Source organism: Amblyomma americanum, chromosome 4 (genome assembly GCF_052857255.1).
Source record: "Amblyomma americanum isolate KBUSLIRL-KWMA chromosome 4, ASM5285725v1, whole genome shotgun sequence".
NCBI lineage: Eukaryota > Metazoa > Arthropoda > Arachnida > Ixodida > Ixodidae > Amblyomma > Amblyomma americanum.
The window spans coordinates 193,191,488-193,213,183 of NC_135500.1; the positions used below are offsets into that span (position 1 = coordinate 193,191,488).

Here is a 21,696-nt window from a genome sequence, read left to right on the forward strand (position 1 = left end):
GCCCGTGTGCTGTGCGATGTCAGTGCACGTTAAAGATCCCCAGGTGGTCGAAATTATTCCGGAGCCCTCCACTACGGCACCTCTTCCTTCCTTTCTTCTTTCACTCCCTCCTTTATCCCTTCCCTTACGGCGCGGTTCAGGTGTCCAACGATATATGAGACAGATACTGCGCCATTTCCTTTCCACCAAAAACCAATTATTATTATTATTCGGCCAGGACTGCCGAGAATAGACGACAAACACCCGTGCTGTTATACAAAAAAAAACGAGTAGTTAATTTATTTGAAAGCGCAGCGCAGTCTCGGCATGGAAAAGAGCTTCAGATTGCTCACTAGCGCCTCGCGAGCTCGATGTGTTCCGGCTGTCCCCGGCTGCCCGCCCTCGCAAGTACACCAGGTCAACTGAGATAACATCGACTGCGTAGCGCAACATCTCTGGCCACAAGTGAAGTGGCCTCGTAACGCTTGAAAAGCACCGATATGCTTCTTAGTGCACTGCTCATAAAATGTGTTATTCGGTTTTCAAGCTGCGAACGCTACCCTCCGGAGTACCACGCGAGCCTTACAGTTTTTGTGGAGGCAGGGACTGCGTCTCGAGGGAACTGAAGTGGTCATCTTTAACCGTGAACACGTTAAATAAACTTTGTTGAATAATACGCATGAGATATCCGTCTTTATCTGTAGAACATTTGGGTCGACGTTTATGTGAATGGTGTCTCACTGTAACCCACGCTTGCAGTCGTGATGCTCCGCAATACTCATAGGCTGCTATACGCCGCCGCGGAGGCAGAGTGGTTATGGCGCTCGGCTGCTGACCCGAAAGATGCGGGTTCGATCGCGGCCGCGGCGGTCTCATTTCCGACTGAGGCGAAATGCTTGAGGCCCGTTGACTGTGAGATGTCAGTGCACGTTAGAGAACCTCAGGTTGCCGAAATTATCCGGAGCCCTCCACTACAGAGTCTCTCATAGACTGAGTCGGCACGTTAGAGAACCTCAGGTTGCCGAAATTATCCGGAGCCCTCCACTACAGAGTCTCTCATAGACTGAGTCGGCCTCGGACTTTAAATAATAATAATAATAATTGGTTTTTGGTGGAAAGGAAATGGCGCAGTATCTGTCTCGTATATCGTTGGACACCTGAACCGCGCCGTAAGGGAAGGGATAAAGGAGGGAGTGAAAGAAGAGAGGAACAAATAGGTCCGTAGTGGAGGGCTCCGGAATAATTTCGACCACCTGGGGATCTTTAACGTGCACTGACATCGCACAGCACACGGGCGCCTTGGCGTTTTTCCTCCATAAAAACGCAACCCGACCGCGGCGGACTTTAAACCCCATAACACGTAAACATAAAACCACCGTTGTTATTGAACATTGCTATTATTTAGCCCATCAATGCAGAAAATTGTATGTGCGCACACATGTAATAACGATGTTCTTGGCACTCTTTGGCATCAGTCGCCCTGGCAGCGACGAAAACCACGAAATTCATTCATTTCAAGCCGCCGCGGTGGCTCAGCGGTTATGGCGCTCGGCTGCTGACCCGAAAGGCGCGGGTTCGATCCCGGCCGCGGCAGTCGAATTTCGATGGAGGCGAAATTCTAGAGGCCTGTGTGCTGTGCGATATGCCAGTGCACGTTAAAGAACCCCAGGTGGCAGAAATTTCCGGAGCCCTTCACTACGGCGTCTCTCATAGCCTGAGTCGCTTTGGGACGCTAAACCCCCATGCACCAAACCAAATCTAATTCATTCATTTCCCGTCATTGCAGGCTACTCTGCACCTCCTGAGTAATCAGAACGTGTTCCTTCGCGCCTTGGGCAATAGGCTGCTGTCGAGCTTGGAGCAGAGGCCGTTCCTGACGCGCAGCGTGCGAGAGCTCAGCTTCGAGGGCTACCCGGACGTGCTGATGATGATGGCCGCCGTCGTGGGCAAGGGCCACAACGCCCGCGGCGGCAAGGCGGACGTCGCCAGTGTGCTGCGGACGGGACACCGCACCCTGGTCGACGTGATGAAAAGCCAGCCGGTGGGCGCGGCCGGCCGCTTCGCCTACATGGCAGGGGTACGTTGTTCGCACTGTCTGCGCTGTTGTGAGTACTCCGATCTGACTCGTGGAAAAAGGGGGACACGAACTGTATGACTGCAATGAAGTCACCGCGGATACAAGCGTTATGGTTTATTAAAGTGAAAGCTTTAGTAGGCTATGCCGGAGGGGTCGTGTCCGGAGCTGTCTGCAGCGATGTCTGCAGCGATTGTGAGGAACTAGGAAGAGATGAAGTCACAAAAGTGATTGTGATCGAAAAAGGGTGAAGTCAAAGTAGAGGGCGAAAAAATTTGGTGACAATTGGATCATGAGAGGGAAATAACTAGAAGGATAAGGATAGGGTGGAGCGCATATGGCAGGTTCTCTCAGATCATGAATTGCAGGTTACCAGTATCCCTCAAGAGAAAAGTGCACAACAGCTGTATCTTACCGCTACTCACCTACGGGGCAGAAACGTGGAGGCTAACCAAAAGGGTTCAGCTTAAGTTAAGGACAACGCAGCGAGCCATGCAAAGGAAAATGATAGGGGTAACGTTAAGAGACCGGAAGCGGGCAGAGAGGGTGAGGGAACAAACGCGGGTTAATGACATCCTAGTCGAAATAGAAATGGGCTTGGGCAGGGCATGTAATGCGAAGGCAAGATGACCGCTGATCCTTAAGGTCAAAGGAGTGGATTCCAAGAGAAGGCAAGAGAAGGAAAGCGTAGCAGAGGGCGGCATAAGGTTAGGTGGGCGGATGAGATAGGAAGTTTGTAGGCATAGGGTGAGAAAGGCCCTGCAGTGGGTGTAGTTAGGCTGCTGCTGAGGATGATGATGGATCATTAATTAATCAGAGCCAAAAATGTCAAAAACGTCGAAATAGAACGGACGTCGATTTAGTGAGTGGATGGGAAAACAGCAGTGGACGGCAAAATAGTGGAAAAATGGGCAAAGGAGTGGAAATAAAGTTAGAAATGAATTGAAATGTGTTTTATGAGTGATAATTATTGAGATTAGTGAATTAATATTGAAAACTCGAAATGGTTGCCGGGATGAAACGAGGGTATAATCAGAGTCGATCGATAGCCAGTCAATCAAGTGAACGAGAAAACAACCATCTTGCCAAATTTTAAAGGCGACCAGTGTCGAGGAGTCGTCAACGCTTTCGCATTCTTCCAATGCGGGTAGTCCCAGTGATCTCTAATTTTTGTGACTGTAATGGAAACGCAGTGCGTCATCGTTAAAACTTGGCTCATTGTAGGACAGAAATCGAAGTGGCCTTTCTTGTTATTTATTTTTCTGCGCACTTAAAAATGTCTCTTTTAAGAACGCAATAATCTCGACGGCGTTTTATTTATGTGCAAAGCACTGGATGGCAGGGTTGCAGTTACTTGTTTTTTTTTTGCCGTTATGTGCGTTTTTAAATGTGGCGGCAGTAAAAGCATTGAAGTTACCATGAGCTGTATACATCCAACGCGTTGTTTATGGGGCCATTTGAAGTCGGCGAACTCGCTTGCCGAACACACGGTCTTTGATGGAAAACACGGTGCAGAGAACCTTTAATATCTTTTTGGCATTGATTTTGGTTGCGGTGTACTTTGCACAAAGGAATAGGAAAAGTACCGTCTTTTTTTCGAAACGCCGCGCACGTAGTGGTAATTGCATCACCTCGCACACCATAAACGCTATGCGCCCGAAATTACGAGCTTGTGACGGCAGTACATGCGTGACAGCCCTTTCTAAGCACGTCTAAGGGGTCTTGCTAGCGACATTTGGTTGTAAGGTCAGGTGACGTCCACTGTCGAAGATTTCGTTAACATCCTTGTACGTCGAGAACGCCGTTACGCAAAATGAGCTGTGAATACGGGCGTGGCTATGCATCTTACTGTGCACTTCATGCTTCTGGTTCCTCGTAAAAGCTTTAAAGCTCCAAGAACACGCTATTTCGGAGCACGTGCGCTTGCTGGACGTGGGCCAACAATCACTCGACGACGTCATTAAGTTCGCGCGCTGCCATCTGTTTCCTTTGAACTGTGCACATTTTTTTTTTATTTGACTTCACGCACGTTGACACGCGTTTGACGCATACGCTTGCGCGTCCCAAACTTGGCAAGTGTATATGTTTATATATGTTTCCATAATGCAGTCGGAGTTGTCTTGTCGTCGCACCTTGTAATCTTGCTGTAGATGATTGTACCTTGAAAAGCCTCTTGTTTCGAGCTTATTGCGCTGTCAGCTTTTTAAGTCATCTTGCGATGTCGTCTAACGACCTCTAGTTGCCTGAGAACGACAGGAGTCGGTGACGTCTTTCGAAAAAATTCGAAGAAGGTGACTTTGATGGCAGCAGGCTGTTGGTTTCTCCGAAATAGAGCGGAGGATCGGCAAGTGTGCGCGAGTCCGGATGCCCTCTTCGCGTCTCTTCTTTTCCGGCAAGGGCGCGAACACGCTCTGCAGAGTGAAATGAGTCACGCGTGCATTTCTTTCCGTGAACTGGTGCCGAGTGGTCTACGCAACGGCCAACACGTTCTGCGGCCTTGAGCAAGGTCGTGGGTGCGATCCTCAGAGGTGCGTAGATGTCCGCGTAATGAAGCTCTGACTTGCATCTATACACAGTGAAGCGTGCACGCTGTAGAGGTTGATCGCGGACGCTCCACTGCTGCGCTCCTCATATAGCCTGTAGGGTTCCACTGCATCGGTGTTAAGAAAAAGTTTCGTGCTTTCCATATGTCTGACACTCCACTCGTCCGCCAGGAATTAGTTTCCGGTACCATTGAGGACCTGTGGCCAATTTCAGTATCAATACAAGCGTCGTGTTGACAAAACGTGCCTGTTAGCATGTTCACGTTGGCGGTAACGCACATTTACCATCAGTCCATTAATAAGTAAGACGTCAAATACTTGCCGGGGCTGGCTTAGTGGTCTCTGACCACAAGGTCGCTGGTTCGATCTCGGCCGCGGCCCGTCCGCATTTCAATGTAAGCGAAATACAAAAACGGCCGTGTGCTGTCCGATGTTAGTGCGAGCTAAAGAACGCTGGCTAAATTAATCCGGCGCCCTACATTGTGCCGTCACTCATAGCCCACGCGTCGCTTGGAAACGTTCAACCCCACAGTTTAAAATTTAAGTTTAGTAAGACGTCAGATGGACGTTGTCATTAGCGCTCGTCTTCGGGATGACTTCTGGCTACCTTTTTTATGAGTTTTGTAATCACGCAGTGCTTACATGTACTAGCCGTAAATGCGAGGTACAATGCCACTTGAATATGGGTGTATTCGTCCTCTAGATTTTCGTAAGAAATGTGCTTAGCTAGCAGCTGTGTAAATTCCTTTTTGGCACACTTCCTTTGAAGGTAAGCGAACGTTAGTTTTTTGGGCTTATTCCGCGAGTCCGTTTCAGGTGTCATTTGAAACCTCACATGCACCATGGCGTCCTCATAGCTGCCGAAGCGGCCTCCGCGCACCGCTTATTTCATGCAGAACGCGTTCCCCTCGGCAACGAGAAATTTTCACTACTGCTTGGTGACCTTTCGCGTGATATCACCTGAACATGGAACTCTTCCGCGAGAAATACAAATGTACAACCTGCAGACAGGAACATTCTCAAATCTACACATTCTACATAAAATGTTTCCCAGTCAATACAGGGACACATGCCCATGGTGTGGGGCCATCCCAACACCATATCACATATCACATGGGAGTGCAGAAATAACTTCTCTTTCAACAAAGAAGAAAAACCCAGTGCGGAACAGTGGGAGGGTCTGCTCACCAGCGGCGTGCTCACAGTCCAAAAAAGATTGTGCAGCACGCTCTCAAAGTGGCCAGGCTCAGCGGTGCTCTGGAATAGGGGCGCCGACCACTCAAGACGACAGAGACTTGAGTAAAACATGAAGACCTCTGTTAGCCGCTGAAAGCTGTAAATAGAGCAATAGAGTTTTTTCCATCTAGGAAAAAAGAAAAATTCAGAGGGCACTTCATAGTGCTTACGTGCTGTGAAGGCGAAACCATTAGTGCGTGATCGTTTACGTTCGACCTCGACACAGGTTGTGCACTGAGCAATGAAACGAAGACGTGAATCCACAAAAGTCCGAGTTAAACACTCGCGCAGTCGGTTCGAATCCCTCTCGTGAGCTTGCCTTCATCCTGACTAAGGGACGTATGCTGTAATGTAAGCTAAATGCAACAAGAAATCGTATGACACCACCCGAACGCTGTACGAAAAACTGTTGCTCACAATTTTGGTACGAATGTATTCGGCAAAACTGGCGCCACATTGAGGTCAGCAAATGGGGTATACATAGACGAAACGACATCTATTGATTGTCTTCAGTGGCTGTGCTCGGCTTGCTGTGTTCGTCCTATACGGCCGCTTGGCATCGCTGGGATTTTCTGTACAGTTGGCGAGTACACGCACGCGCACGCGCACGCGCACACGCGCGCACACACGCGCACACACGCACACTCGCGCACACGCGCGCACACACGCGCACATACACGCACACCGCCGGCTTTTCTCGTAATGGGACTAGTATTATAAGGCTTCAAAGCCGTTAAAAAGTGCTGTAATTGTCCCACTCCCGGCGGACTCCTGAACCGCTCCCCGTGAAAGAAGGCATGAAGGAAAGAGGCGCCGTAGTGGATGGTGCGTTTCGCCTCTACTATTTAAATGCAGCAGGTGTCGAGATTCGATCCCGCTTCCTCGTGCTCTGTAGCCGAACGCCACGACTGCAGAGCCACCGCGGCGGGTCACATTCAGTCCGACAGGCTTTAATTCAGCTGCTAAGCAAAACGTATGAAATTCATTGAATCGGTCGTTCTTTACCGAAATCGACGGAGGTCATATCTAAAAACGGTCTCTGATATCTCGCCTTGCGCGATAGCGTTAATGACCGATCAGTTTTATTGACCTCTCCTCACCCGAGGAGAAGTCACTGGAATTAACGTTACTTAACACAACTAGTCATTCTTTCATTATCACACGATTTGTTAAAGCAGGAATTTTGATATTGCAATCTGTTTGCGTTGGCGAAGCGTGCGTCTTTGTTGTGAGGATGAATTGCTTTCCTGTTGGTTTTGCCCTTGGTTAGTCTTGGGACCTAGTCAAAAAAAAGTTTGCTTTTATCAGGAGTGTTGTGCTGAATGCATGAATGTATCTTCCGGTCTGTTAGAAGTAGCACTTACTTCCTGAATTCCGATTGTTGTTCACAATCTCTTATTCTTGTGTGATTGGCTTCTATGATACGGCTCGGGTGCTTCATAAAATGTAAGGGTTTGGGCGAATAAACCTCAGTTGTAAGTTGGCGCCTGTCCTGTTGTGTTCTCGTGCCTCTTTCGTCCTTGTTCTTTTCGCGCCGTCCTGACATCATCTAGAAGTGCGTGAACGCTCGTTCGTAACTCCGTGCTGTATTTTTATTTTTTTATTTGCAGCGCAACGACACGTTTCACGAGCGCCTAACGATGTTCACTGGAGAGGGAAACATTTCACGAATAAATTATCTGGACTCTGTGGACGGAAAAAGGCAAGTTTGAACAGAATCGTACTTACCCTCCAGTGTTAGCGGAGCTGGGCACCGTGGACTTTAGGCAAGGGCAAATGGAGACAGTTCCTACGGGATGGGCGATCGGTTGTCACTCACCGTTGGCCCTTTTCCGGTTACTTTTCCTTCACTCCGCCACGTGTGACCAACAAGCGTAAATCAGACTTGTAGGTCCTCGATATATGTTGCTTGGTCCATTGCTCTGTAGCTCCAATTTAGAACTTTGTTCGCGACGCTGTTGCGTTCTTTGCTTGACAGTGCTGAAGATAAATTGCATCGCTAAAAAAATACAAAATCTAGGCATGTGATCGAAGTTACGTAAATTAACACAAGCATCTGTTCTCACAAAACAGGAGGCTCAACATCTGGGCTGATGAACTGTGCGACCAAGTTCGAGGATCCTGTGAGTATAATTGGTGCCGCAAAAAAAAAAAACATCTCATAGCTTCACGGCTTGTCTTGTAATTTTTCTGCCGCCCAGGGCGGTCGATGATATCGACCTCTCAACGACAGGGCGAATACTGTCGTCCTCCGCGATAGCAGATTTCTGGAAGACGCATGCTGTGCATCAGTAGACGTGGCTCGTTTCCAATATTTTCATCTGCCCTGTGGCGGCCTTACGTTTTCCACTCTTTCTTGCACGTGTCCTGTCGCAGAACGAAACTGCAACCAGCCACCATCTGCGCTTTTCTTTCAGTTGGCAATGTGCGCCCTCCGTTGTCGACCTCCAACTCCGAAACTGTCTTCATCCCGGACCTGAAACGGTGAGACCCTAGCTCGCGTTCAGCTTTAAACTCTTCTTGGTGCATTCATGCGTTTCCTTCAGTCGATAGCCACCTGTCTTGACTTAAGGATCTTCACTGAACGTAGGAATCCATAATAGGCCAGCTTCCTTGTATGCGGCACTAGAGGCGCGCATATTTATGAGCGTATCTCGAAGAAGAAAGGCAAGACGCGTCACATTTGCAGATGATTGCGTATCTTGGTCTTGATAAGCCTCCTAGTCCGTGCATGCTATTATACGGTGATTCCCGAAGGGGAAAAGTCTTGAAGAGACGGAAACTGCGGCGTCAGCCAAGGGAATTCAGGGACGAATTTGGACAAATTTTTCTACTACTAATTCGAAAATCAGCTGATACAAGTTGCACTGTGCTTCGAAAGAAAGGAAGCTGTGAACGAAGTGAAGTTTATGGTGAGGGGGCTTGACATTCTTTTGAGCGCTCTAACAATGGTTGGACGGAAAATTTAAAATATATGCAGAGCTCGCGCGAAACGTATTGTTTTTTTTCTGTTCTCGCCTATGTGTCTCCACATTTTGTTAGTCATCTAGGCTAGCTTTCAGTAGCGTATGCCAGCGCTCCCTCCGGTCATCAGAATTTCCATAGATAAAACCTAACCACCAATACTGCTTGCCTCCCCTTTAATTTCTTCTTTCGATTGTTGTCTTGCCTCCCCTTTAATTTCTTCTCCTTTCGATTGTTGTCCTACTATAGATTGGTGGCTCAAGGAATCCCATTAGGTTGGTCACTAAGCTTCTGTCTCATTCGCTGCCGACTTTCCGCTCCCCAGTCGCCAACAATTCCGTTCATTCGCCTATTCCGTTGCAGCACCTTCGACCTGCATCATGTGGCTGACAGCAAGGTTGGCAGCCTGAAGACGCGCCGATTCGCCGTCACGCGCGACCTTTTCGACAAAAAATCACCCGAGAACGCCTGCTACAACGCGGCCCGAAACTACTTGCCGTCGGGAGTCTCCGACTTCGGACCCCTCCAAGATGGTGAGTGCACACCAGTGATGTGCTACGTGGTTCTCCCACTTTCAGCCGCCACTTTCCTCCTCAGGACATTCTGAGACTTCGGTTGTTATAGCGGGACCAGCCTTGCGACTAAAACTGCCAACAATTGGCGATTTTCATGCCCCAGAAACGTCGCCTCAGCCCATCCAATATGGCGGCGTTATGGAGGACCGCTTACGCGATCAGCCTATAGCGAACTCGCCCTTGTTTCAAACTGTCACACTAAACTCGCGTTCAGTGGTGACACACTTGTGCGAGCAGGTCTTTCTTTTCTGAAGGATGTAAAGGAATATGTGAGAGACAAGTAACAGACCGCTGTTTGGCGCTTGAAAATGGCCGCTGTGAAAACGGAGCGGTGGACCATCGGCGCGTCCTTTGGAGAGAACTTATGACGATAGACGATGAAAGCTATTGCACAGTCTTGTACAACGGATGAATGACAGAAGTAGGGGCTCAGTGTTGTTCTGTATTTTGCATTATGAACTACAGCTATGCAATGTCCAGCGAATGTCAGCTTGGCTCGTTAATTCGCAGAAAACAAACTAGAAGAGTTTGCCAGTCACTGTCGCTAGAGTTTTATCTAATAAAGATGCTCCCTTGTACGTTATTTCGCGCTGGAAAATTTTGTTAACCACGCGCTGCTCTCATTATGAATATAGATGACTAATCGCGCGTGTAGGCGGTGGAAAGCAAGAACAGTGAGGTCGTCTTTTCCGCGCCTGTTTTCTCGGACCAATTAACAGCGCCTTGTGCTCGCAGTTTGTTTGTAAGCAGCGAATGGAAGGCGTGTAATCGATGCTAGGCTCCTGTGGTACGATTATTCTTGTTCGATTCTATTCTATTCTACTCGCATTATCCGCCAGTCTGACTGACTGATTCCAGTCACAGCGACGGCATGGGGGCAATAACCAAGCGCAAAAAAAGATCACAATGAAATTCAATTTGAATGAAATCGCTGCCTGTGGCCTTAGCCTCGGCCTTGTGGCCCTACACTGATGACAAGTGCGGGTCACAAGTGCGACCATTTGCAGACCCTATGAACGCCACTCACTGACCTTCCGCTCTCTATGCAATATAGATGGCCTCCTCCTTATACTATTAAGCTCATCACATGACGGAGGCGTGTTCCATAATGAGCGTGTGGCGAGTGCCAAAGAACTTTTCAGGACGCGCCTTCCTCGGCAGATCCGGCCTCCATCTAGGGATTTCAGGGAAGGAAAAGCCTATAAAACTCGGCCGGCGAGTGCGGCCGAGAATCTCCCTCTCACCGAGACTCCCTACTGCTCAGACTCTCCCTGTTACTGAGAGAATCTCTCAGTTGCTCTTCACCTGTACATAATGTACATAGTTGTATAAAGTTTTCAATGTCTTCCTCGCAACCACGTCTGCGACTTCCTCGTCTCTTCTGCGGCCCCACCACGCTACCTTTACATCCCAGCACCATTAATCGTATGAGTTCAGTGATGTTTCGTAAAGAATAAGCCCCGCATTACCGTATAGGCCCTTCTGGTCTTGGCCAATCAACTCCTTATATAGTTTTGTCTTCGACGTGCAGACGACGAACAAGACTGTGGCCGCGCATGAGCGAGCTCGTGTTCTGTGCGCGATCGCGTGCATTGGGCTGCTGCAGCTGCGACTGTTCCAGATCGACGGTTACCGTTGACGTCCGAGTCTTAATTAAAACCCCTGCCGGCATCCTGCCACGTCTGTAGCGGCATGCTAGGCTCTGGGCCTGGTAATAACTGCACTGTCACGAACCTGCAAGCGTTCCACTACGTCGGGAAAACTTCCTGTTCCCCGTGCGCTCTCTCCATATTGCCGGCACCAGGACAATCACGCAAAATGACTCTCAGTGAATCTCGTTGGCGTGCAGATGTCCGTATAACAGCGCTCTTAAGATATATTTTTACAAGAACAATGTGACGACGTCTCAGTGTGTCGGCGAAGCATTGCCAACGGGGGAAACGACGTGGATTCGCGCGCGCCGATCCTCCTTGAACTCCTTGAACGCTTTTCGCAGGTGTGCCGATCGTCCTGTCGCTCCCTCACTTCCTGTATGGAAGCTCCGCCCTCTTCACCGGCGTCGATGGCTTGCACCCCGAAAAGGAGCAGCACCTCTTCTACATCGACAGCGAACCGGTAAAAGTCTCTTGATAGTCTAGTTCCAGTTTTGGTACAACTACTAACTGACCAGTCGGCGGAATTATCTAGAAAGCACAAATGTTAATGTCCAACGCTTAGGATTTACAGCGCAATGAAAATAAAAACTGGCTTTCGTAAACATGTGTAAATGTTGTCGAGTTGTTGTCAAGTTATCTAGTTATTGTCGAGTTGTTGTCAAGTTATGTAGTTATTGTCGAGTTGTTGTCGAGTTATCTAGTTATTGTCGAGTTATTGTCCAGTTGTTGAGTTGTTCAGTCCACTTCGCTGGCGAATTCTCACCTCTTGCCCGCATTCTAAGTTGAGCTGACAGTCCTATGTGATGTGCTATAGTTTACTATAGACTACTGATACGAACCAAGAAGATCCAATGTTGACAATAAATATGAACATCCCAGGTATCAGCGAACTATAGAATGTTGCTATAGTTGTGCACTTTGCAGTAACGTTACGGGACGCATCGGAACGCGATGCTGATATTAAAAACCAACAACCAACGCAATATGTATTATTGTAAACATTTGTATAACGTTCAAACTGAAAACTGCAGTAATGCTCTGTTATTATTAGTACGTTCAAATCGCAACTTTGAAATATTAAATACTTTGTGCACTGTAACTTTTCCTACTATTTGTGCAGTAATTATGTTTTTCACCCAGCAAAGCTTTCCACTTAAATAGCTCATTTTACGTGAAATATGCCGCATGCAAATCCCCAAAAGTTTCATAAGAAAATTTTGCATGTTAACCATTCGCTACTATCACTTAGGGACACCTATCACAGATGGCGATGTCATAATATCCAGCTGTGCTGTACTGTACTGTTCAAACATCGCCCACGCTGTTCCTTGCGCCTTGAAAACTCTTCATTGCAGCTGTGCACTCCCACAATTGGCACGTCTGGTCGTGCAGTTACTTAAACGTTCAAACAACATATATGCAAGGCATTACTGCAAGATCTATGCAAGATACATATGCAAGACAGATATGCAAGATTACTAAGACATTATTGCAACGTTTTTTTTTTTTGTAATGTTTCAGAAGCATTAGAAGAAAAAGAAAATAAGGACAACATATTAACGTTCGGCCGACAAATAAAAATGACGCTGTTATAACGTTTTATTGCTACTGGTGATAGGCGAAGCCATAGAAGTATCGTAAAATTGCGCGGATACTAAACATGCGATAATATTACTCGAATATCATACATTTGCTGCACGAGAATTTTTTTTAGTGAACCCTCGTTAGGTTAAAACGCCTGTCACTACCATTCTTGCAAGCATGCTTGGTATTCGCAATGTACAATCCCGACGCACCTGTCTGGTAGCGCGACGGCATGGATCATCATATCAGCTATTGCAACACTTCGACGTGGGAAACACGACTGGCAGGGAAAATAAAAACACGCTGAAGCACCACTTTCAGCCAGGAGAGGAGAGCCATTTCATGCCTTCTTCATTTCTGAAGAAACGACTCAACGGTACGACTGCGACACTTAAACAACGAAAGACGATTTTTCCACGCAGAGCAAGAGGGCTGAACTATATCCAGCCATGAAAATGCACCCCTGCAATGCCGTTTAATTAAGGAGTTGGCTTATGATACTGGCTGAATTAACTGCAGTGAAAAATCGCGCAGCACTGGACAGTTTTGAAGCGAGAAACTTCACTACGCTAGGTAAAGCAGCCGCCTCGTAGGCCGGAGAATGACCTTGAACGACCTTCAGCCCAATCACGTTAGCCCTGTATGACCATATGTGTTAGTTATGGTGCCGATCCCTTTACCCATGACTTAAGTTGACTTTTGACATTGGGTTACCTTTTCGTTAACCTTTGACCTTAAGAACATCCGATAGGGTGATGTGAAACCACGTGATGACATCCAATGGGGGTGTCGTAAGACCATGTGATACCACTTCATAGCCACGTGGTCGTGGGGGTATCTATAGAACAGCTGTCGCAAGCGTGTAGCGGAGCTGCCATGGACGAGCCTGAGACGCTTAGCAAGCGTCCTGGCTTTTCGCTGATTTCCAGGGTTAGCCAAGTTAAGCCACTGCCATTTTTTTTTATTGCCTGCTGTAGCCAATGTCTTCAGCCACAGTCATGCCATCGTTCACGGAATCTGTGGACATGCCACAAGCTTTTATTGCTTTATTGTCTCTAGTCGATGTTTACTCCTGGCGCTGTGGGCCGGGCAATTTTATTTTGTTCTTTTTAACTGCCCTTTCTACTCTGCCGATGTTTACTCGTGCGCCATATTTAATTTCAGACTACGGGGGCATCCGTTTCCGGCAGAGTACGACTGCAGCTGAATGTGCTGTTAAAGGACGTCGGTTACTTGATGTAAGTGCTGGTATACTTCCTTGTATCACTGCCTCTTATAGATACCGAAACTTGCTCTCTGCCTGCGAGGGCTTCAATTGAATTTTAATTCATTTCGCATTTCTAAAATACAAAATTCGCAAACACTTTTTGTCCCTGTAGCCGGCGGCTTGTTCGTGTCCAAACGTTAAAGAATACATAATGACAAATTCCGAAAGGCAGGCAGAACTTAGAAGAAATGTGTTATCCTATTAGCTGAAGTATACATTAAAAACAGAACTGCCGTAAACAGCACTAGTATAGCACACAGAAACAACACAAATATAGCAATGAAAAACACACTGAGCACACTTGGATATCGAGTACAATTACAAACTTTTGTGCTACCTGAATAATACTAATAGGCATAAACACAAAAATAAAATGGAATGTCAGGGTACCTCAATTTTATTCTGTCAGATGTCTAAGTGCACCACCAAAATTGCGTGACTCTTTCCGAGAAATCGGTAGCGTGTTCCAGATTTTTGCCCAAGAAAACTGTTCTAAATGTTCGCCATATGCACTACGGATGGGAGGGAGGTTGAAATTACCGCAGGAAAGTTTCCAGTGGACCGAAGCGGGGATGAAGTATTGATTCATGAAAAGAGCAGTTGTCTTACTATGTTGTGAACACATACACACATATTATGCAACAGTGTATACAGCTCGTTCTGTCTAAAAGCCGTCGGCGTAGTAGTCGGCACCGCGTGCTGGAAATAATCGGGGGCTGCGTAAAAAAAATCGTATCATGGTAATTTGCGTGAGTTACGATTGATTGGTATAAAATTACCGGAACTTACGGCTTTTATATTTGTCGGATACCAGCCCTCATATTTCCTGTTGTGTATATAAGATGTTGCCTTTTCTCTCTCTGCCTTCAGGACCTCCGAATTGGGCTACACGGTCATGCCACTTTTCTGGCAAGAAGTGGTGAGTGCTAATGAGCGACGTTTTCGGTCATTCAGGTCCCCGTTGAAAATGCACGAGGCATGCTCGGGGGTCGGTGGCGTCTCGCAGTTTATAGTTTTTTTTTTCTCTTTTTAGAAAATGCACGTGAGAAAGGAAGACATGTAGGAAAAGCGCATTATCGCGCCTCTTTGTGTCATACTCTTACTGTGCGTGCACCAACTAGATCAACAAGCCTTCATAAGGTGTCAGGGGCGTATACAGAGGAAAAGACCCCCCCCCCCCCCCCCCCCCGAAATTTTTTCGAACTGTCGTGCACCGCTGACCGAAACAACCACCGGCGCCGGAAGTCATTTTGGATTTTGTCACATACAGTGTCTTTTTCAGACTAGAAAATACATTTTGGCGCGAACATTGCGAACTCGCGTTGGATTTCGTGGCAACGCCCATGCACCTGGAGTCATGTAAGGCAAGGGGCCCCATCCGAGCACAAACTTTCAAGGGCCTAACGATGGCTCGCTGTTGCGACTAAAATTTCGATGCAATTACTGGCAGTACGTGACCGGTAACATCTAATTCTACTGAACAATACATTGGAACGAAGGACAGCGTAATTCAGATTTTTCCCTGGCCGCTGCATATGTACAAAAATGTAAAGGTTCTTCAACGACGAACATCCATTCAAATATTTCTCCTCTACATGCTAATTTCATGGCCTTTACGTGTTTCATAGCAGTGGCATGCCCTGCTTTGCTGGTTCCGGACCGATATAGTTCGAGACTTCGTGTGATATTTTCTTTGCTTATTAAATACGCAAAAACATTGAAGCATTGGTATCAGTTATGTCTGCTACGAGTGAACGATAAAGGGATGGTCGGTATGACATGATTACAAGACAAAACTCAGCAGGGGACAAGACATAGAAGAGAAGCAAACAGGACGAGCTCGTCCTGTTTTCTTCTCTCCCGTGTCTTGTCCCCTGCTCAGTTTAGGTTTCGTAGACATACGAATATATTCTTTTATTTTAAAAAATACATGGCAATGGCAATGCAGTTATTATTGTTGCGTTTGATCTAGAAATTTTATGAGGAGGCCGCGCTGCAACATGAGCCCCCCCCCCCCCCCTCCAAAAAAAAAAATTCTGGCTACGCCACTGTTAAGACTCCTTTTTTTTGTTTACGATAATATGAGCTTTACCATTACACACTGGAATGCTATTCGGTTTTGTGAGCGATTAGAAATTAAATGGAGATAACACTGTGCTGCAATTTCGGAAAACTCAAAGCTCATTACTGATGCCAAAGGCATAAAAAAAAAAACGGAAAGGATGAGCAAGGTACGTGCACAATAGCGACAGACTTAAGAACTCTCTCTCCCCCTCTCTCCCCCTCCCCCCCCCCTCTCTCACGCGCGCGCGCGTGCGTGCGTGCGTGCGTGTGCGCGTGTGTGTTTTAGTGAACACTTTCAAAAATTAAAAAAAATAGGGGTTTTGCGGTAAAAATAGAGCTTTTGCGGCAGCGTATTACTACTGTTGGCGGACACCAGAGAACCGGTTAATTGTCTTAAGTAGTCAGCTGGTTAACTAGTTTTTAATAATAAACTTTTTAACTAGCAGAGTCACGCGGCTAGTTGCAATTAGATTTGTAGCCGGTCGTTAGTAATAGCCGTATCAGTTTTTAAAATTTCGAAAATGCAGTTACCCTTGGTGCTGTGGTTCGGCATAGTTTAGCTTTTTTTTTCATTTCATTTCATTTATTAATAATCTTGCCGTACAAATTATCAAAACACTGACTGAACCCATAGCCAGAGACTAGTGTGGGGTTCAGAAACAAAATACATAATGGCAATGACACAGCACTAGTGTAAAATGAAAAGCACAAAATCAACTGCGAAAGACCGAAATATCGCATACAATGAGAAGAAAACAAAATAATGTGCATTTTACAGCAGAATGAGTAAAGATCTATCAAGAACAACACTGTACAAGAAATACAAACCGAAAACGGCTTCCACAGAGGTCAAATAAGGCTCATAAAATATGTTCTTAATGTTTTATTTGTTTCATGGGACTGTTTTCTTTCTCGAATATTTCATCGGACTGTTTCATGGGACTGTTTTGTTTTCGACTACTTACGTTCACTGGAGGTGTTCCTTTGCCTGCATGCTTTCGAAAGCGCATGTATTTTCCCACGATGCAGGCAAATTTTGTCGAGCCACAGCGGCGACAGTAAACCCGTTTTCGAAATTCTAAAAGCTGATGTGGCTAGTACTAACTACCGGCTGAAAATCTCTAATTGCAAATGATAGTTAGAAAGTTCGTTATCATAAATTAGTTAACCAGCTTACATTTATTTATTTCCGACGTTTTCGCGTCCCTCTTCTTCGGTACGTATTTTTGTATCCGGGAAGAAGACTTTTTAAAGCATATTCTGCTAAATGCGAGGCAAAGATTCAAACGCGAGCGTCCGGGAGCCGATCGATGGAGCAGCAACATCCTTTATTGCAGGTGGCCGACGCCCAGGCGCACACCCTGGCCAGGATCCGGTTGGCTGTGCTCGCTCCCATCCTGGTCCGCTGCACCGCCATATTCCTCCTGGTGGCCTCCGCCATCCTCGCCATAGTCGCGGTCGTCTCCCTCTTCAGGCGAGTGCTGTCTAAGGAAGCGTCGGGTTTATCCCCGTCACATCAAAGGACACATCACTTCGCGTCACTTGACATTACGTCAAAAGCCGTATGCCAGTCCTATAGTTTCCAAAGGCTTGTCTTAACCTTTTGCCTCCAGGAGAGGAAGTGTAATTAAAAGTGGAAAGTAGATGAGTGTTTGCATTTGCATTTAACGTGTTATTATCGACTGGAACTTGTTACCAGTGGATGTGGTTGGCTGAAACACTGTGGAGCTGTTTTACGAAGTGTTGAACCCCCCCTGTAATACCCTAGTGGCCCTGCTGGTCTTCTTCAATGTCTGGGGTTACGCTGTAGTGGAGCGCTCCAGATCAATTTCTGTCGCCGGAGTATCTGTTTCTTTTTTTTTAACGTGCGCCAGAAAAGGAGAGGTAGGAAAACAATTAAGTGACCCGATGTGTATGACTTGACCCCATTGCACAAGCTTGGTGTCCAATTCGGCACACCACTAAGGAAACAGAGCAGGCAAAAGGAGTGAAACAGCAGACGAAACAGTCCGAGTGGTTACTTTCTTCTTGAGACCAAGCAAAGTTATTTCGGCAGGGTTTGGCCGGCGAGACAGAGGAGCATGTAGAAAGAACCGGCAGCGGCTTTCGTTTGGCGCTGAGCACGTTACCGCTGTCGATGATTGTAGCTGGTGATCATGCATCGCTGCTTCAACAGAATGAAAACGAGCGTGAGATTTTGCATTCCTTTGATGGAGAACGTTGCAGTTGTACGCTCCCGGGTTCTCTTTCTATCGCTTCTTCTCTTCTTGTGGCTACGTGGGAGGAATGTGCTCGTTTTCTGCCACCCATATCGCGGGGGCACAGCTTGGAGCGGGGATGGGGAGAGGGGATGTGAGGGGGGGGGGGGTATGTCCGCTTGCGTCGCGCGCAGGTGGTTATCGCATTCCGTCAATATTGAAAACTATAGACGATGAATCCAATTCAGGCCGCGGTTCGCACAGTGCCCCTCCCCCCCCCCCCCCCCCCCCCCCGGACGGAGCAGGTTATGCCGCTGACTGGTTCAGACCGTACGAACGGGTGGCTTGATCAAGTCCGTCAATCATCGTGTGACGCGCCATGCCCCTCTCCACTTCCCCCCGCCTGCCGCCCCTTCTCCTCCCACCCTCTCTTCGTCTTCCCTGTCTCACTTTCCCCCCTCTCTCCACTCTGCCACCGGCAAACCGAGGCCTACACGGACGGGCAGGTTTTTTCCGAAACGTTCTAATGCTAACGCATCAAAAAGTGCTGCGCCCAGTAGCGGATTTAAGGGGAGGGAAACGGGCGGGGCGGCTTTCCCTCTAAAGCAAGAAATTTTCTTCGGAAAAATTGTGAAAAATCTAATTTTTTGTAGACAAAGCTCTATAAATGATTTGCGGAAATAGGACCCGCCGCCCCCGTCCAAGAGCTGCCCATAAATCTACCCTTGGTCTCACCGTTTTCAATTTCTTCACCGAGAACTTATCAAGCACAGTGGCAGAGGCGTTGCTTTAAGGTGCCTTTGAATCGCACACTGACAACTGCAACCTGGGTAGATTCTTTGAACCTCCAGTTGTGAGAATAACGATTAGAAAAAACTTACGACAAGCTCTTGTTAGAGAGAGATCCCATACCATCCAATCGTCCATGCTGACACTTGCCTTGCGGCGCGTATGCCTTCTCCAGCACAAAACGCTCAGTGCTATTCGAAATTCACAAAACACTTTTGCGTTCAACTCCGAAAGTTGAATCGGGGCTGAGTCGTTTAAACAAATCGTGTCTTTTTTTATGGAGGCAAAACGCTAAGGCGCCCATGTTCTGTGCGATGTCAGTGCACGTTAAAGATCCCCAGGTGGTCGAAATTATTTCAGAGTCCTCCACTGCGGCACCTCTTTCTTCCATTCTCATTTCACTCCCTCCTTTATCCCTTCCCTTACGGCGCGGTTCAGGTGTCCAACGATATATGAGACAGATACTGCGCCATTTCCTTTCCCCAAAAGCCAATTATTATTATCTTGCTCATCGGTGCAGGTCCCGCCGGCGAAGGCGGCGCGATGTCTCTGATCCCTCCAGGATGCTCAGGGACAAGCTGGCCATCTACCTCAACGGTGGAAGCTTTCTCGGCACCCGGGATAACAACGACCTCGTGAAGGACGGTTCCTCTCTGGCGGCACCAGCAACGCTGGCGGCAGCGCTGGTGGCACCTGAAGTACCCGAGGCCGATGCCCTCTTGAAGTCCACCGCCGTCTAGAGAGCGGCGCAAACCACAAGCAGATCACTCGTCGGTTTACACTCTTTCCATGCAACTGCGCCACGAAGTTTGTTGCGTCGGGCAGCTCAAACCGCGTGAATCTCGCTGCCGTGAGTGATGGATCCTGCCGAAGACACACTTGTGCCTTGGACAGTCTCTTTTTAGGTGGACAAAATAACCAATTGCTTCAGTTACTGGTTTTGCACCGCTCCTTCAACTCAACGGTTCATACAGGGTCATAATCGATAAATACCTCTGTATATGCAGATGCGTTGTGCACTGACGCCAGCGTTTGCGCAGGGTCGTGCCTTAGGGTCGCTGGTTCGACCCCTTTGTCCGTGTTCTCGCGTTTTTGTGTGTTTGTGTAGTCGCGGGTGATTTTTGATACGGCCCATTCGATCTAGTTTTCGTTTCTAACATCTCACCAGTGCTACCCATGCGGCGAGCATATACGGAGATTGGAAGCTGTGGAACGTGCACCTCTGAGTATTTTCGGGTTTTCTATAGTAACTGATGTGTGTACGTTCATGAGCGATCACGAGCCTGTGGCTTCAACTGGGGGCTATGAAGTGAGTGCGGACATACGTGGGAGTTAAACTTGGGCATTACACTATAGCTGCATGGCTTGTTTGGTGATGGCAGACGCCACGTAGCAGCGAATAATCAGAATGCAACCGCTGCATGGCGAAAATTTAAGCCAAAACTATCGAATGGTGTACAATGTCTCGGTAGTTACCATGATGTGCCTTGACCTTTACATCACCTGCCAATACTTCATTCTAAATATGCAAGGCTTTTGGGCGAATGCTCGCTCTTGCAAATCATGCAACGCAACGAGCAACGCCACCGATCATTCCCATTACTCATTCCTCGCGCTGTTTATACGAGGTCATCCAGCCAATACTGCCTGACATTTTACACCAAATTAAAATAATGGAGAGTGTCATATCGCGCCATATCCTTAAATGCTTTTCTACTTGCTGTTTCGTAATCTAATGCAGGGACTTGTGAACTCAGTTCGCAGTATCGAGAAAACGAAAAGAAAAAGTCGAAGACAAATCGTTAAGCTGACGCTGTCCTTTTGTGCTTGTGTATTCAAATACGCATTCAGCTTGTTCAGTGTAAATATGCGCGGTTTTTTTCTTCTGCTTCCTTGCGTTTCGTTGCGTTCACAGCTACTGACAACCACGCGGAAAGTTGAACCTCCATTTCTGACGCGGACCTTAACCTTGTGCTGAGTTGCGCGGAAGACGAAGCAACACTGAAACTTTGGTGCCTTCGCGTTCGTGCCTGAGAGCGACGTGCGGTAAACGCCGCGTTCTGAACCTCGCAATAGACGGAGCAGCTTTACACTGCTTCGTCGTCGTACGGCACAGCCACTTCGTGCACTTGCTGCAATTCCTGGAGTGATAAATTATGGGCATTGTAAATAAACTTCTTTTTGTATTCATTGGCTTTTGATTTCTTACTCCCAGAAGGAAAAAAAAGTCTTCCAAAACTTGAGGGCGATAGTTGTACGATGTACATCTCCCTCTCTGCACTCACACGCACTCCCGAATTCCAATCCCGCTTTAAGTATTACATCATCCTCTCTGCACTCGCACGCACTCCCGAATTCCAATTCCTCTTTAAGGATTACGTCACCCTCTCTGCACTCACACGCACTCCTGAATTCCAATCCCGCTTTAAGGATTGCGTCACCCTCTCGGCACTCACATGCACTCCCGATTTCCAATCCCGCTTTAAGGATTACCTCATCCTCTCTGTACTCACACGCACTCCCGAATTCCAATCCCGCTTTAAGGATTACCTCACCCTCCCTGCACTCACATGCACTCCCGATTTCCAATCCCGCTTTAAGGTTTACAGCATCGTCTCTGCACTCTCACCCACTCCCGAATTTTAATCCCGCTTTAAGGATTACGTCATCCTCACTGCACTCACACGCACTCCCGAATTCCAATCCCGCTTTAAGGATTACGTCATCCTCACTGCACTCACACGCATTCCCGAATTCCATCCTGCTTT

General features: G+C 47.5%; 1 protein-coding gene across 3 annotated transcripts in view; it reads left to right on the plus strand.

Moving 5' to 3' along the window:
• LOC144128923 (scavenger receptor class B member 1-like) overlaps window positions 1-21,118 on the plus strand; it is an 81,783-nt gene extending 60,665 nt beyond the window's left edge. For all 3 annotated transcript variants that reach the window (XM_077662727.1, XM_077662726.1, XM_077662725.1), the window contains exons 6-15: window positions 1,766-2,056; window positions 7,443-7,534; window positions 7,906-7,955; window positions 8,250-8,316; window positions 9,160-9,329; window positions 11,368-11,486; window positions 13,775-13,848; window positions 14,748-14,796; window positions 17,279-17,415; window positions 19,449-21,118. In XM_077662727.1, the coding sequence (XP_077518853.1) occupies window positions 1,766-2,056; window positions 7,443-7,534; window positions 7,906-7,955; window positions 8,250-8,316; window positions 9,160-9,329; window positions 11,368-11,486; window positions 13,775-13,848; window positions 14,748-14,796; window positions 17,279-17,415; window positions 19,449-19,668 (1,269 nt within the window). In that variant the 3' untranslated portion in view covers window positions 19,669-21,118. The remainder of the gene's footprint in view (window positions 1-1,765; window positions 2,057-7,442; window positions 7,535-7,905; window positions 7,956-8,249; window positions 8,317-9,159; window positions 9,330-11,367; window positions 11,487-13,774; window positions 13,849-14,747; window positions 14,797-17,278; window positions 17,416-19,448) is intronic.
• The last annotated feature ends 578 nt before the right edge of the window (window positions 21,119-21,696 follow it).